The sequence below is a fragment of the Ursus maritimus genome, unplaced genomic scaffold (genome assembly GCF_017311325.1).
Source record: "Ursus maritimus isolate PB19 unplaced genomic scaffold, ASM1731132v1 scaffold_2, whole genome shotgun sequence".
Classification (NCBI taxonomy): Eukaryota; Metazoa; Chordata; class Mammalia; order Carnivora; family Ursidae; genus Ursus; species Ursus maritimus.
The window spans coordinates 9,506,090-9,523,516 of NW_024424452.1; the positions used below are offsets into that span (position 1 = coordinate 9,506,090).

The 17,427-nt window shown below is 49.7% G+C and overlaps 1 protein-coding gene across 1 annotated transcript in view; it reads left to right on the forward strand.

The window, feature by feature from the left end:
- HIP1 (huntingtin interacting protein 1) overlaps window positions 1-16,705 on the forward strand; it is a 150,856-nt gene extending 134,151 nt beyond the window's left edge. The window contains exons 21-32 of the mRNA XM_008698633.2: window positions 1-17; window positions 59-192; window positions 4,834-4,944; window positions 5,727-5,785; window positions 6,176-6,269; window positions 7,400-7,500; window positions 7,767-7,872; window positions 9,062-9,185; window positions 9,617-9,678; window positions 12,154-12,262; window positions 12,975-13,056; window positions 13,373-16,705. The exon at window positions 1-17 is cut by the window's left edge and continues 91 nt beyond it. Coding sequence (XP_008696855.2) covers window positions 1-17; window positions 59-192; window positions 4,834-4,944; window positions 5,727-5,785; window positions 6,176-6,269; window positions 7,400-7,500; window positions 7,767-7,872; window positions 9,062-9,185; window positions 9,617-9,678; window positions 12,154-12,262; window positions 12,975-13,027 — 970 coding nt within the window. The 3' untranslated portion in view covers window positions 13,028-13,056; window positions 13,373-16,705. The remainder of the gene's footprint in view (window positions 18-58; window positions 193-4,833; window positions 4,945-5,726; window positions 5,786-6,175; window positions 6,270-7,399; window positions 7,501-7,766; window positions 7,873-9,061; window positions 9,186-9,616; window positions 9,679-12,153; window positions 12,263-12,974; window positions 13,057-13,372) is intronic.
- The last annotated feature ends 722 nt before the right edge of the window (window positions 16,706-17,427 follow it).

Sequence of the window (17,427 nt, forward strand, 5' to 3'; positions counted from 1 at the left end):
GCTGGAAAGCAGGGGGAGCAGAGCGCCTTCAAAAGTCTGGGTTGTCTTGCATCTCCAGCGCTGACTGAGGCCTGCAAGCAGTTTGGCAAGGAAACCCTCCTCTATCTGGCTTCCCTGGAGGAGGAAGGAACACGCGAGAATGACGGTACCGCCGTGAAGAGCTACCTCAGCAAGATCTCTGCCATTGCCGAGGTAGGAGCCGTGTTAGTACCGCGGGCAGTTACAGAGCTGCTGGCGGGTGAGCGCTGGTGATCTACCAGAGACTCAGTGATGTCCCAAGCCAGTTCTTCCTGCGCTTTCCACTTGGCTCAATTAGGAGAGCTGGCGCCGAAAAATCTGACCCCCTGAACGACTTTCCGGTTCTATCTCACACATTGGCTGCATTGAGGACCTACTGTGTGTTCGTCACTGTGCTGAGCATATCATAGAAGAATAAGCATAGTTTCTCTGTTTTCCAGGGTTTGTATCTGGTTGAACAGGCTAACACCTAATGGGGAGATGACGGCATATTTGTTGAGTTAATAAAGATGCAGTGAGTACGTCATGCATAGTGGGAAATGTATTAGATGTAGTTGTACAGGGACGAACAAGACATGGTCTGTGTGGGAAAGGAAAATAAGGAGATCACCCATTTCTATACAGTGGGATGAGAGCGGTAATCAGCTATAGTTTAAGAGTTCAGTACAAGGCATTTACTTAATTTCAAAAATGGGTCATTATATTAAGTCCAGGGAATAAAGAGATCAGGGCCAGAGTTCAGATTTTCGTCATCCCTCATCTGAACTCTTAGAATAACAGCCTTCTGATTAGTTTTTCTGCCTCTGGCCTCTTTTTCCTCTGATCTCTTCCAAAAACAGAGATCTGATTATGATTCCTCGTTTGATAACAAAAATCAAATTATGTCTCGTGATACCCGAGGACTGTCACGGTCTGGCCCTTATTCACCTTCGTGAGTCCCTCCCACCCACTACCTTCACCTTGCGGTGTTGGTGGCTAGCTCTGCAGTGTACCCGCCTGCCTGTCTCTTTCCCCTCGAGTTCTCAAAGACAGAGCCCATACCTTCTTCACATTGTCCTCTTGGTCCCTGGTGTGATATCTGGCAGGCGGTTAAAACCCAGTACATGTTTATTTAGTGGAATATGCTCGTGAAAAGAGCAAAGCAGATAAAAAGATTGGATGGGGAGCAAGGTTCATACTGGGTAGAAGTGGGCAACGAGGTAGGGAATCGTGAATGTCTGGATAATGGTGAATGGCTAACCTTCCTTTCAATAGAATGGCATGATCCTGGTGGTGTTTTAGTGTTATTGAATTGTTGATGGCGGCCTAGGCAGCGTTACCGCGGTCTGCCTTTTGCAGAAGATAGAGCATCTTCTCCAGGGCCGTGCAGAACTGAGTCTTGGTATGCGCACGCAAAGTGTGTAGGACGCCATGAGATGAGGAAATAAGAATCAAATTAATTTTAAAAAACAAAGTGTGAGAGGGAGATTCTGGGCGGGTTTCCTTTTTGGCAGTAGGACTGACCAGATGTTTAGAGGCTCTTCCGAGGACAGGACAAGGAATATGCTAAATAAGATTTGGGTGAAAGAATGTCAGTTGAATCTGAATTGGCTGAAAACTAAGGAAATTCTCAGAATCAGAAACCAAAAAGATGTAGGAGCCAACGTTTGTTCATCTCTTGGCCTAGAGCTTGGATTTTAGTGGGCCACACATGCAGAGGAGAGTAAGAAACAAAACCTAGGCCCAAGCAGGGTCAAAGTTTGGAATGCAGAGACTTCCTCCCCAAAACAGAACTCCAAAAGGTCACACCCTGAGTGAATGGAGGAAAAGCCTACTCTGCTGGAGAGATCTTGTCTCAGCCTTGGTTGTAGGGGGGGGAGGGAGGCAACACGGCTGTCTAGGGAATTTCTAACTGCAAGCCACTTATCCATGGTTTCAGGGTCCAAATCTACTACCTGTGTGGCCCGAAAAAATCCAAACAGAAAATTAAAGAAGTCAGGTTGTTAGGGGCCCAGGTACCTGGCAGAGGCAGATCCAAATGGTCTCTGAAGGGGTATACTTTGACCCTGAACCCCAAAGAACTTTCACAGATAATGTCCCAAGGCACATAAGTTCTCCATAAATGTGTCCGATATGTTTTAAAAGGCACATAAGTTCTTATGTGTCCCAAGGCACATAAGTTCTCCATAAATGTGTCCAATATGTTTTAAAAGGTATTAAAAAGTGTGGCAAAGGAATAAGATATTTTCAGAAGTAACCAGATATAATTGAAAAACAACCAGCGAATTTCTAGAAGTGAAAAATATAATCATTGAAAGTCATAACTTACTATACAGATTCAACAGCAGGTTAAAACAAAGCCGAAGATAGAATTAGTGAACCGGATGATAGAACTGAAGGAATTACCATAGAATGTGGCACAGATTTTAGAAGTTGGAGTGTCGAGGTTATATATGTAGAATTTTTTTTTTTTTTTACAGATTTTATTTATTTGAGAGAGAGAGCACGATCAGGGGGAGGGGCAGAGGGAGAGGGAGAAGCAGACTCCCCACCGAGCAGAGAGCCTGACAGCGGGGCTCCACTCCATCCCAGGACCCTGAGATCATGACCTGAGCTTCGCGAAGGCAGAAATTTAACTGACTGAGCCATGCAGGTGCCCCTATATGTAGAATGTTTAATCAGGGTTCCAGGTGAAGATAATAGAAAAACTATGTTCTTTTTCCCCCTAAGTAACATTTTTAGTTCTGTGTGTTACGGACTTTTCTTCTACACCTTGCTTTGTCCAGCATTCTGTAAGTGAGGTTCATGCACGTAGATATGTTCATTTTCACCGCTCTGTAGTATTCCGTCGTGAGACTATAGCTCAAGTTATACATCTATTATGTATATACATCTATTATGTATCTGTTTACCTTCATTTACATATCTATTATATAGATATATATCTGTTGTTGATGGACGTTTGGGTTCTTTGGGCTATCACGAATGTGCTATGTGGTCACTCTGGTACATATCTCCTGATGTAAGAGTTTCTCTAGGTGTTTGCCTAGGGATAGAATTACCACGTTACAGGACGATTCTCACACGGACTGCTGAGTGAACAAGCAAGTCATAGGAAAATGCACACAGTAGGATTCGTTTTAAATAAAAATCAAAACAGGGGCGCCTGGGTGGCTCAATGGGTTAAGCGTCCGATTCTTGGCTTCAGCTCAGGTCATGGTCTCAGGGTCATGAGATTGAGCCCCAAGTCAGGTCTACACTCAGTGTGGAGTCTGCTTAAGACTCTCTATTTTAAATAAATAAAGTCTTTAAATAAATAAATAAACATCAAAACAAATGTACTTAACATTATACTGTTTAAGGATATATTCATACAGAGTTAAAAAAAAAAAAAGGCATAGTAAACATTCTCCTGAATTCTGTGTTTATCTTGAGGTGGAGAGCAGGGAGGGTGAAGGCAGAATTAGGGCAGAATCCAAAGGAGATTTCAAAGGTACTGATAATGTTTCTTTTTTTTTTTTAATAATTTTTTATTATATTATGTTAGTCACCATACAGTACATCCCTGGTTTCTGATGTAAAGTTCGATGATTCATTAGTTGTGTATAACACCCAGTGCACCATGCAATATGTGCCCTCCTTACTACCCATCACTGGCCTATCCCATTCCCCCACCCCCCTCCCCTCTGTAGCCCTCAGTTTGTTTCTCATAGTCCATAGTCTCTCATGTTTCATTCCCCCTTCTGATTACCCCCCCTTTCTTTATCCCTTTCTTCCCCTACCGATCATCCTAGTTCTTATGTTCCATAGATCAGAGAAATCATATGATAGTTGTCTTTCTCTGTTTGACTTATTTCACTTAGCATTATCTCCTCCAGTGCCGTCCATGTTGCAGCAAATGTTGAGAATTCGTTCTTTCTGATAGCTGAGTAATATTCCATTGTATATATGGACCACAACTTCTTAATCCAGTCATCTGTTGAAGGGCATCTTGGTAATGTTTCTTAAGCTATTACTTAAGTCGGGTGGTAGATACATGGGCCATTGTTTTTCTTCTTTAAACCATTCATATCTGTTTTATACTCTGGTAGGTATAACACATAATGTTTTCAGAATTCACAGGTTGTGCCATCAGCCCCAGGTTCAAATCCCTGTTCTCTGCCATTCATTAGCAGTGTGACTGGGGTCAAGACATTTGACCTCTCTGAGCCTTGGCTTCCTGTCTGTACAACGGGACTAGTAACTCCCTCATATGATTGCTGTGGACGCAAAGTTAGATAAGAGGCAGAGTGTCTGGTTGGAAGGCATCACCAATATTGGAAGATGTTCTTAAAATACCTCCCGACAGGCGCCTGGGTGGCACAGTGGGTTGAGCGTCCGACTCTTGGTTTAGGCTCAGGTCGTGATCTCAGGGTCGTGAGATCGAGCCCCACATCAGGCTTGTGCTCAGCGCGGAGTCTGCTTGAGATTCTCTCTCCCTCTCCCCCTCCCCCTCTTGCTCTCTGCCTCTCTCAAATAAATAAATAAATCTTAAAATAAAATATCTCCCAAGCCACAAATACAAATACATTGTGCAACTGTGGGGTCAGGGTCCAAGCAGCTGCAACTGAATGGCCTTGTGGGCTTAGGCGGGGATGGCTTTCTAGAATGAGGGGGGGTGGAGTGTGAGGCTCTGGGTTCACGCAGTAGTGAGTTCCAGACAAGGCCTGCACAGGAGGCCCCTCCGTGGGTTCCAGAAATGTGTTCCATGGCAGGGCCCTCTTCTCCTGCCTTGTGCCACGGGAGAATAGAGAGGAAATCAAAAGGTCATTGCAGCCTTTGTGATGCTGTTCTCAGGAGCTCCTGCCCAGAGGTCTGGACATCAAACAGGAGGAGCTGGGGGACCTGGTGGACAAGGAGATGGCTGCCACTTCAGCTGCCATCGAAACTGCTACGGCCAGAATCGAGGTAGGGAAACATCTGCCACGTCTCCTAAATCGAGGCTCTTGCAGCTTCCCCGTGGTGACATTGGCCACTGGATGTCTCTAAATGGTTCTTGAAGGCTACACAGGCCCCCGTGAGCCCAGCCAGAATCCAGACTCCCCAGGATCCCTGAGGGATAGAAAATGAGGAGCCCCCCACCTACTTTGGTTTTGGTTCATCCTGCATCACAGTTCCAGGCCGACCACTTGCTAGTCGTGTGACTTGGGATAGGTTGTTCCATTAACCTCGCTAAGGTCCCGTTTCTGCATGATGGGACAGTAGTAATAGTACTTGCCTCGGAGGGGTGTTGTAAGGGTTAAAGGAGATAATGCACACTTATCTTAGGGCCAGGCCCCCGTGAAATCAGCAGACGTGATTGTCCCAGGGAAAAGCTGAGTGGGCGGCATTGGAAAGGTCCCATAGCACCCCTTTGGTAGAAGACTCAGGCTGCCCACCTTGGCGCTAGTGCCCGCCGCTGGGACCTGGGAACAGCTGCCCCCCATTGGTAGGGTGCCATAGCTCTCAGAATTCTGTGCACACGTCAGCCTGGGACAGCCACTCACGGATGGAAGAGCCAGCCTGCTGGGGCTGCTTCCCACCGAAGAGATCAGAAGTCTGGATTCTTTTCCCAACTTGCCAGGACGTGGATGGGCCCTTCTGCATTTGGGTTTCTCAGCTACCACAGGCTGTTGGACACAAGGTGTCTCAGGTGCCAGTGAGCTCTCAGTACCCACCATGTACTGGGGAACCCTGCTTCTTTCTAACAGGAGATGCTCAGCAAATCCCGAGCTGGAGACACAGGAGTCAAATTGGAGGTGAACGAAAGGTCAGTCCGAGCCGTGTGGGGGCACTTAGGTGGTCAGGATGAGTGTCTCCTGCAGTGGATTATCCTAACTAGATTATCCTAACTAGTGGATTATCCTAACTAGAAGAGTACGATAGCAGCCACGGGCAAGGGCTGAGTCTATATGGTTGTTGATAATGGTGTTTTTGATGATAATACTGCTGTTGCATTTTAAGCGAAGAGAAACCCCAAGAATCATCACATAACTGTCCGCAGTCAGGTCTCCCTACTCACATGACTTTCCATGAAGGTGTATTCCCCGCAGCCTTTCCCCATCCCAAGTTTGCCTGTGTTTAGGCCTGAAAAAGAGAACAGATTCCCTTCATTGTTCTTGGTCTCTCTTCTGTGTCCCTAAATTTTTTTTCCCCCTAGGATCCTTGGTTCCTGTACGAGCCTAATGCAAGCTATTCAGGTCCTGATCGTGGCCTCGAAGGACCTCCAGAGGGAGATAGTGGAGAGTGGCCGGGTAAGCGTGGGTGAGGGCCCTGGACAGGGGGAGCAGACGTCATTCACAGACTCTTGGTTCACGGAGAGGCTATGTCTATCAATACGCTCGTCCACATTCAGCAAAATCCACGGGTGCTGCCATCCGTGTGCACCCGAGGGCGCAGCTGCCTCTCACGGCCAAGCCCACATGCCCATGGGAAGAAGCTGGAGTGCTGCCAGGTCCCCAGGGGCAGTCAGCCTCAGCCTCCAGCTGCAGGGTCATTAACCCAGGCGACATCGAGAACCTGCTCTTTAAACACCGTGTACATTGCAAGCCTGGGCCCTCAGAGGTGGAAGGGAGCGCTCTGGAAAACTGGGCAAATCAGAAGGGCCAGCCTGGTTGCTGACCTTTCATAGTGGGTGCGGCCATGTCTCCTTCCCTCGGCAGAGTCAGCTGATGGTTATTCACAGACAGACTCTGCCCCAGTCTCTGGGCGATGTGCTCACTGGGCTTTCTCCCTCCTCTGCTGGCGTGTTTCCTTCTCACACCCTGTGTGCAGCTACAGCTCAGGAGACGGGCCCAGGGAGGGATTCCAGAGCCTGAACACTATCCTTCAAAGAAGGAAGCCCTATCTGCTTTGGTGGTAGTGCTCTTTATCAGTCCGAGGGGGGCTGTTTTCTATCCCCAAAATAGAGAGAAGGACCGAGCAAGGAGCGCCTGTGGCTTTCAAGACTATCAGACACTTCCAAAGCATGAAAGCATTTTAAAATTCCAAGGAGAAATAATTTGTTCAGTTATTCACTGGGTACTCTCCTCTTTTGCCAAATCGTGGCAAGGGGTTGGACTCCTCTTGGATCACGTAGTTCCTATGTGTACGTGAATAGATATAGATTCTTACATATGCAACACGGGAAGTGTGATGTAATAGAAATGCTACGGGCTTTGGAGTCAGAAAACCCTAGGATTTACTGCCACTTATTTCCTGCGTGAACTTGGGAAAAGTATCTTTGCTTTTCTGAATCTTCGTTTGCTCATCTGTAAAATGGGATGATAATGCTCACATCTTGGGGTTAGTGTGAGGTCTGTCTGGGAGTAATAGACATAAAAGCACCTGGGGCGTAGGAGGCACTCGAGAAAAATCTAGTCATTATTACCTTTCACTTCCTCAGGGCACGGCATCACCTAAAGAGTTTTATGCCAAGAATTCTCGATGGACGGAAGGACTCATCTCAGCCTCCAAAGCCGTGGGCTGGGGAGCCACTGTCATGGTGTAAGTGTCTGTCACTCCCAGGGCTCCTCCTCCTCACCCCCAATTCCATCACCCCATCCCAGACAACAGCCAAGGGGAAAAAATCTGCCCCTTAGAAGTGAACTGTTGGTAGAGAAATCAACAGAACTGAAAGTTTAAAAGGGAGCCTGGATCTCCTGGGGCTGCACAGGGGCGGGGCGGGCAGGTTGTGCTCTCTGAATAGGCAGGGTGATAAGGGGTTGCAGCTGTCCGTGACATAATTTGTCTTGTCCCTTCCTGACTACCAGGGATGCAGCCGATCTCGTGGTGCAAGGCAGAGGGAAGTTTGAGGAACTACTGGTGTGTTCGCATGAAATCGCGGCTAGCACAGCCCAGCTCGTGGCGGCCTCTAAGGTAGGGCCCACGCAGGACTCCCTAGGGCACTGTAAGGTCCGGCTAGGTTGGAGAATGCTTAGACCATGGAGCCTGCCCGAAGAACAGATGATTTATCCAGGGTCCGGGTCGATGAGGTCCCAACTTAAAATTCTGCCTCTCAAAGGTCCCATCCTACTCTCCTCTATTAGCCTTTCCTCTGTCAGCAAGGAGCCCCTCCGCCCAGCTCACCGCATGGGTTCTTCTTGGTTCCCATGGCTTTTGTGACAAGTGGTCTTTGAGGGTCCCAGCCATTCTGACCTCTGATTAGCAATCGGGGCATTCAAGGAGCACTCAAGGAGTAGGTTGGCGCCATGAGCTGGTTCCCTGGCTCGGCTCCAAGGTTCCACAGCCATTGTCTGCCTCTCCTGAAAAGTCTCCAGATTTGAACCATTGCCCCGACTAATCGTAATACAAAGCCTGTTACCAAAATCTGTCTGTGAGTTTTATAGTACCCTGGGGAGCATTCCTATCATCCTTGTGTATTGTTGTCCCAAATTAGCTTCTGCAACTGGAACAGTTTATCATAAGAACTGATAAAGCTAGAGTTGGAGGCTACCAAGCAAATAAGCCAGGAGTAATTTGTCATGTTAGAGATAGGCCAGGAGCTGACCCTATAGGAGCAATATTTTTTAAAAGATTTATTTATTTAGGGACGCCTGGGTGGCTCAGCCGGTTAAGCATCTGTCTTCGGCTCAGGTCATGATCCCACGGTCCTGGGATCGAGTTCCGCATAAGGCTCCTTGCTCAGCAGGGAGCCTGCTTCTCCCTCTGCCTGCCACTCTCCCTGCTTGTGCTTTCTCTCTCTCTGACAAATAAATAAAATCTTTTTTAAAAATTTTATGTATTAGATCGTGCATGCACATGCCCAAGTGGGAAACGGGCAGAGGGACAGGGAGAGAGAGAATCTCCAGCACACTCCCCACTGGGCACAGAGCCCGACGGAGGGCTCGATCTCACGATCCTGAGATCATGACTTGAGCCAAAAGCAAGAGTCGGACACTCAACTGACTGAGCCACAACAGGCGCCCCTGTGGGCAGCAACGTCTAAGAAGTCCGTTAGTGACCACAGCGGATCCCATATATTTGTCAAGGCCCATTGGACCAACTTATTTGACTCCGTCCTTGCCGCCGTATGCTGTGTGAACCTAACTCTGCTTGGTCCTGGCAGGTGAAAGCTGATAAGGACAGCCCAAACCTGGCCCAGCTGCAGCAGGCCTCCCGGGGGGTGAACCAGGCCACCGCCACCGTTGTGGCCTCCACCATTTCGGGCAAATCACAGATTGAGGAGACAGGTAACCTCCTGAGGCGGTGCTTTGCATATCCATCCTGTTCAGCTCTTCTTCACGGTCTTCTCCATGGTCCCAGTGTCCCACAGTTCCATTTCCACATTGTCTCTCGTTTATCTTTTCTACATGCGTACTTCCTTTCTCACAAGGTGGGACTCCACGTACGCTGCTATTCGTGTCACCATAGCAACAGGCCTTAAGCGTAGATTTTTCATTTAGCGATTGCTCTGGATTCAAAGACGTGACTCTCCAGGCCTGGTTGTCTCTGGGTGGGGGGCGGGATAGGGGAGTGGTGGCCCAATCCTCGTTGACCTTCACACGTGTTTTGGAAACTACCAAACCAAGCATTTCAGCAGAGCGTTGACATTGGCTGCCTCTCAGGCGAGAGAGTCGGCCAAGGATGTCACCTGACAAGACCTTCCCTCCTGCCCTTGCAGACAATATGGACTTCTCCAGCATGACACTGACTCAGATCAAACGCCAGGAGATGGATTCCCAGGTAGGATCCCTGATTCTGAGTCTGCTCCATCGATTGCCGGTGACATCAACCCCAAATATTATCCCCACGGAGAGAAGCCAGTAGGGGAGAGACTTGGGGAGGAAACACACACAGGAGAGACCCAGTAGCCCAGGGATGAATATAAATGACGCTTGGAAGGGACAGTGGAGGTGGAGACAGATGGTGGGTTAAGGTCAGAATCTTAGCTCTTGCTCCCTGGTCTCGGACAGGTGTCTCCCTCACCGTCACCATCAGGTATCTCCTAGCAGACATCAACTAGCATTTAATGTCTTACGATGGACGTTTTTTTTTTTAAGTAGAGTTGACATACAATGTTACATTACTTTCAGGCGTATATGTAGTGATTTGACAATTCTGTATATTAACTCGGTGCTCGCCACGGTAAGTGTAGTCACCATCCGTCACCATCAACGTCATGACAGTATTGCTGACCGTATTCCCTGTGTTGTACTTTTCATCCCCGTGACTTATCTGGTAATGTACGTCTTCATCCCCTTCATCTGTTTCACCCATTCCTCCACCCTTCGCCTCTGGCCACCACCAAATCTCTGTATTTATGAATCTGTTTCTGCTTTGGCTTTGGTTTTGGTTTTTGGCAATTTTTTAAAAATTCTGATATGAATTATTTGTGTATGACCTTGGTTTAAAAAAGAATCGATTCACTGAGAACCCATTGAAGGCAATGCCATTTCTCCCAGTCGTTCGTAGAGTCATAGCATGCAGAGAAATAGGAAAAAAAAAAAATGACATCTTTGTTCTAGAATTACTGGTCCCAGTCTTGTGGTAAAGTCCAGATTGAGACTGTTAAAGTCTCTATATGGGTCACTTGGCATTTTTAGGAAAAGTCACATCAGGCACGCGTCCCCACCATCTGCACTGTCGTGCTTACTGGTCTTATCCACTCCCTCTTGACTGAAGATTCCATCTCTCTGCTGATAAGTACCAGATTCTTCTCCCCGGCCTCAATCTTCTCCTTGAGCTCTATGCTTGTCCAACTGCCCACTTGATCTCCCCACTTGATGCCAAATATGTCTCCAACTTAATGGGTCCAAACCAGGGCTCCTAGTTTCCCTCCCACCCCGATCTGCCCCTCTCCTTGTTTTCTCCGCCTCAGTAACTGGAACCCTCCACACCTGGGTGCTAAGACCTGGAGTCATGCTTGGGTCCTCCCTCCCCCCTCTCCCTTCTACATCTAGTCCCCCAGTGGGTCCTGTCAACTCTGACTCGCCGAGCCTGCATCTTCCCCCTTTTTTCCATCTCCCTAACCCAGCCTAAGCCACCATCGTTTGTCCCCTGAACTACTACAAAAGCAGCTTAACTGCAGGTGCAAGGATTTGTTCCCAAGTAGTCCCGTGGCAGGGCCGGGTGGCAGGGCAGTTGGGGGCAGAGACTAGGAAAGGGCATTGCTGAGACAGGTCCAGCCTTGGGTTGACAGTTGGTGGAACTCGGTGTAAGGCACATGATGGGGTTCGCCAGATTGTCTCCATCTTTCCACATGCTTTACATTTTCCACGATAAAAAATTTGAAAAGAAAAAAAGGAACCGCCTAACTGGGTCTAGTTGCTTCCACTCTCGTCCCCCACCCCTACAGTTTGTTCAGGTTCTATGTATTTTTAAAAGCATAAATGACAGCACGTCTCCTCTCTGCTTTAAATCTTCCAGTGGCTTCCCTTTCACACTTAGAGTTAATATCCAAACTCCTGCCCCCAGCCCATGACCCTCTCCCTCTCTCATGCGTCCACCACACAGGGCTCCTTTCTGTTCTCCCGATACCTCAAGCTCCTGCCTGCCTGAGCAGCGTTTGCTGATCACCCTCGGCCTGTATCACATGACCCTATGTCATGTTCATTTCGGTCTGATCTGTTCTTGTTCATGAGTTTGTCTTCCCCCTGCAAGGTAAGCAGGGACCTTGTCTATCTGTGTACCACCATGTCTCCAGCAGAGCGCAGGGTACATGATGGGTGCTCAGCAAACATTTCTTGAATTAATAAATAAATTAATCAGTAAAATAACTAGAATTAATAAGGAGTAGGGGTAGCCAGGAGCCAGCCTCTTCCTTGGTAAGATTATGCTTTCTCCTGTATGATGATAACCCCAAGTTGTACCAGCCCCTCAGAGATACCAGAACCATCTGAACTGGCTCTTGCCTGGATTTCTAGGAGAGCAGGATTGAAGCAGAAGAGGAACTGGGTTGGAACACACCACACAGATAGGCTAGATGTCCGAGTTGATTTCAGGTAGAGATCTCAGAGGAGCATGAGATGAGCCCTACATCCCCTGGGGCTATAAAGCATCACCTCCAGGAGAGGGTCTCAGTGAGGAAACGCAAGAGCCACTGGGATAGGTGGGTGAACGGGAGAGGATAGAGGAAATGAGCGGAGGGGGGGAGGGATGAAGTCAAAGTGAGACCATTGTCAGATCGCCGCTCGAAAGAAAATTCCACTCTTCCCACAGGTCCGGGTGCTGGAGCTGGAGAATGACCTGCAGAAGGAGCGTCAAAAACTGGGAGAGCTTCGGAAGAAGCACTACGAGCTCGCTGGTGTTGCCGAGGGCTGGGAAGAAGGTGGGCCTGAGGGCCAGCGTGGGTGCCATGAGGGAGGGCTCTTATAGGAGGGCCTTCCCCTCAGACATAACAGAATGAAGCGCCCTTTGGGTCACCGACATCCCCCTCTCGACTCACAGAGCATGTTTCCTTTTCAGTTGTAAACAAACTTCAAGCCCCAAAACTGGCATAATTTGGGGTGAATTGAAAGCTTTTATTGACCTTAATGTTGACCAGTGGGCTCGTCACTCACCGCCATTCCCTTCCAGGCCCAGTTAGCCTGGCGCGCGTAGAGTAGTGAATGAACGAATGGCGGTCAGTGAAGAGCCAGCAGATGGAGCAAAGGGATTACAAGCCTCTGACTGACTAGAGCCAGCAGTGGGCAGCAATGGCCGCATGAGAGAAAGGGTCAGGGGCTCAAAATGGGGTACGGTGGGGGGACGTTGGCAGGCCCACCAGCCCAGAGAGGCGTTATCACCCAGAGTCTGATGGTTTCCCGTGTGCCCAAAGTAGCCAGCTTGCTCACGACCAGGACTGCAAACTCTCGTTGTCTTGACTGACTCTGGGAACCAGCCACAGATGCAAACCGGTCGTTCCTGGATGTGTAACTCAGGGAGTAGATGGTTCTGAGCGTGAGGTATTGGAGAGCCCAACACAGTGGCCGTTTTGGTTGGTGAAAAGAACGCGTGCACATGTGTAGTGCTAGGAAACAAAAGTTATCGTTGTCTTTCAGGAACAGAAGCGTCTCCACCTGCACTGCATGGAGCGGTCACTGGAAAAGAATAGAGCCACGCCGACACCCCACACGTCCGAGTGTAAATCTCGTGGCCCGTCTGTGTGTGTCTGTGTGTGTGTGTGTGTGTGTGTGTGTGTGTGTGTGTGTGTGATTCCCCGGGGGGGAGGTTCCTGGTGGCAGCCATACCACTCCCGTTGTCCAGTGCCAGGGACCTAAGTGGCCTTCCACAGAGGAGGGGGGCAGCCAGGGCCACCCCTCGCGGAGAGGACCTCCCTCCCCATCCTGCCTGCCATTGGACCCCCAGATGCTCAGCGTCCTTGTCCGAGGGGCTCGCTGGTTCCGAGAGCCCTGGCGAGGGGCCGCCTCACGCCTTTTCTTCTCTGTTTTCTCCTCAGCCTTTTCTGTTTCACCATCTGCACCACCTCGTGAGCGTCCGAGGGCTGGCGGGGCTCCAAGCCAGGACGCCGCCCTGAATGTGTGCGGGGAGAAGAGCAGGGGCGTCCTGGCCGAGCGCGCCAGGGCACCTCCCCCCTCTCTTGGCAGCCCCATGGATTTCCCACTACTTCTTACGGTGGCTGGTTGGGTTTGTTGTCTTTTTTTTTTTTGGTTTTCTTCTTTCAGTGTTCCCTCCTAGAGCCAACTCTCCCAGAGGGAGCACCCCTGGAGCTCTAGCCATCGGGAGCCCCCTAACTACAGCAGTTAACAGCAATGGTGCTGCTCAGGCTTCACCTTGGTGCTCCACGCCAGCCTCCGTGCTGTGTCCCGCTGAGCGAGTCTGGGTCAGCCGAGGCCACTCCCCAGGGGCGGGCACCGCTGCTGGGCCACACGCTCCTCCAAAGGCAGAAGCAGAGCGAGTGCCTTTCCTTCCTAAAGCGAGAACCCGGCTGAAAGCCTCTGCCCACCTTCCTGGGTGACAGGGGTAAAGAAAGCAGGAAAGGAGGGGTGCACATGGCCCAGGTCTCAGGAGACCCCTTTCTTGGGAACTTCTGGTAACCAGGCTGAAAAACCTTATCACATGCTTGAGTGTGCTGGTGAGAGTAGCCACACTTCTTCCCCCGGAATGAATTTTCCGTGCCACCTCCCTTCAGAGCCGGGGGGGACCCTGAGAGGGAGCACGTGAGGGCTTTTCCACTTCCTCTCTCCAGATGGCCTCCTGGGCATCCTCTTGAACCTGAAGAAGATAATTCCATGTTCTACCTAAGAGACAGACCCAGAAGATCAGGCAAACTTGCTCCCAGCAGGGAGGAACCCTGTGCTTGGTTTGGTACCTTTAATGTTTATTCCTAACCTCCGCTCGGCAGCGGTGGCAGCCTCCAGAAAGATGCTTTGAGCAATCAGGATTTGAGGTGTGGTGATGGCGGGGCTGCATGGCTGCCCCAGGTCATGAGTCTTCAAGAGTCAGACACCAGGCCAACATGCTTCCTAATCTGTTACCGGCCTAGACCCCGAGGCGAGCAGGTTCCTTAGAGCAACTGGGTCAGGGAAACCAAGAAAGGGGGACCCCTGGCTCTGAGCCCTTCCAGCCACACATCCCGGGCCCTTGTTGCCCGGACAGGATGAGGACAGAGGGCGCATTAACAGCTTCCGAGAGGCGGGCAGCCTGACAGCACTTGTCCACCTCCCGAGGGACAGACCCCAGCATTTAAGTGACCTTCCGATCTTGGACAGTGTCTTTCTTCCTCATGTAGCAACGCCTAGGTAGAAGCCAACAAGTGCTTCCCAGGACCTGTCCCAAAGGAACACTGCGGAGCGTTGCTACGTGACAGGTGGCGAGGTTCCTGTTTGATCACTGTGAATCCATTCCCTCCTTCCCCACCACCCTCCCCCTCCCTCTCTGTGCATTTTCTAAGTAGGGCACTCAAAAAACGCGATCTCCACAGTGGGCTAAAGAGGGGTCCGCAGCAGCAGATGCGCGGTCTTACGCTGAACACTTCTGTGCTCAGAAGGAGTGGTGTGTGGCACCCCTGGCCCAGTTATGCCAATTAAGCCATTCGGTGTGTTCTTAGAATTGGTCAGCGTTTCCACCGCGGACTAGTCCTCACTTCCAGAATCTCGGCCGAACTGTTGTGCTCCAAATTCCCAGTGGTGAAAAAAATCGAGATTATTGGACCACACTGGGATTCTCTGAGTAACATTCCCTCTAAAAAGAAGCCACAGTAATTTTTAAAACCTTTGTGGACTTAGCCTGAGTAATAAAACCGTGAAGAAAGCGATTGAACAGGAACACAGGCTAATCCCGTCTCGCGCGAGAAGTATCCGTCGGATGTAGCGTGATTCTGTCTGTCCTCGCTCGCCTTGGGAGCTGGCCCATCCTCTAGCCAAAATCAAATTGTCCTACCTTGGCTTTTCTAAAAATGAGGGTGTTTATACTTGGTGTGAAATACTCGACTCAAACAGGAAAGACATCCTCAGGCTAAAAATGAACCTCACAGCCTTTTAAAGTAGTCACTGAGCCTCACGAGTGACTGAAGTCCCATGGGTCAGTGTCACTGGGTCACAGCAAGGCAGAACAACAAAAGAATGGCTCAGGACTGAAATTATTTAATTTTTGTAATACAGTTGCTCTAATATCTCTAGAGTAAGGGTATGTGTGTACATAGTAAGGGAAAAAAATAGAAAAGACCTGCTTTATGTGGGGTTCTTTTATATCTGAGTCAGGAGTTTAAATTAGACTGGAATTTAGATTGCTGGCTGGTTCTGCCGCTGACAGCAGGATCCCTAGGGTCCCACCTGCATTAGAGTCCCTAATCCAGTGGCTGGAAGAGCCAAACATGTCCAGAACGTCCTTAACGTTGGAAGTGTTTGAGCTGCCAAGTCAACACCAGGGTTAACCAGGTACCACGGGGGTCACCGTACATGTCGTTCATCCTCAGACTGGTTTGCTTCGGCCTCTCACCGAGGAGGAGCTGGTCCGGAGCTTGCACACTCCTTGGCCAGCTCCTTCGTCTGGAGGGGTCTCCTGGCTCCACTTACCCTGGTCTTTAGCCACCGGTCAAGTTCTCGATACCTTCTACCACCTTTGCAAGTCTCTGAAAATCCTTCCTGCCAGTGAAAGCCTTCGATCCTGGCATTGGCCTTTCAACCAGACCGGCTCTACCCCGTCTCCGCGCCGTCCTCGGTCCCCCGGAGACCGTGCTGTCTGTAGCCTAGACCACCGCAGGCCTGCCAGCCTTCACCGCAGCAAACCGGGCCAGCTGTCTGCTGCTCACGTCCCCTTCGTCTCCCAGGGTCAGACCAAATGCAGGATCAGCACCCCACCGTGGTGGCACGGCCTCTCGCCCCCAGGAGCCAAAGCAACGGGAAATCATGGGTTAGATGCCGTTGGGTCCGATTCTGAGAGTAGCTCATTTCCAGACATGTCTTTCAGGTGACCCTCAACTACCTCAGTTTGAAGGCCCTAAATGAAGCTGATTACTACTCCTAGGGACAAACCAAGGGGGTTCCGATAAATCTTGCTGATAACTTATAACAAACTCTCACATTTAGGTTCGCAGGGATAGGTTGGGTTTGTTTTTCTTCTGTTTTTAACCTCTTCCCCCAATTTTCCATTAGAATAGTTTCTAGAAATGAATTTCATTTTTCACCGAGTGCCTACCTTCCCAGGACAGGTAGCTACTGGCTTATTGTTCCCTTCCAACAATACTTTTATTATGGTATTAAGACCTTTCTTTGTATAATACGTTGCATCTGTGTTTTCAATTTTTCAAATAAATATTTCAACCTGGCAATGGAGAGTGGCGGTGCTAACTGACCATCCAATGTGGTTTTGGGGTCAGGGTTCCAGTGAAAAGCCTACACTTCTGTCCCGGGGTTCACTGCATCCCATCTAACCTCTGTACCTCTGGGAGTAGGTCTTAAAGACAGGAATACTTATGAGGAATACAGTTGCTGCAGAGAACCTGGTTTGCACTCCTCAGTCACGTTTCGTCCCCTGTACACTCTCCTGTCCTTGGGAATGATCAAACAGAACATGCCAGAGTGGTCATTTATCTTGACGCCCAGGTCTGTGCATAAAATCTGGCCTCTCGGGCTACGGATACATCATCTTTCTCCACCCAGGAGACGCAAAAGTAACCTGTCACCTTAAAATTGGATGGGACGATTGCTGCTCAGGGACAGAAGCTGCCGGTCCTAAGGGAATTCAGGAGCAAGCCAGAGTCCCGCCACCAGAGGATCTACAGGGGGGAGCCGACGAATGGGTGGGGCTGGTTGCATAGAGACTTTTCACCAGCAGCATTATCTGCATTACAAACTCAGGACAACCACGGTGGGCAAGATGAACTCACTTCAGACAACATTTCAGCTGTGTGCCCTCAGCTTTGATTTCTGCTATGCCTCCACCCCCTGCCCATTCCAACCCTTAGTTCTTTTTTACTTTGGCAGGGCCACCCCTAAGTCCCAAGCAGATTTGGTCCATCTGTATAAACCCTAACTCCCGCCCCTCAATGCC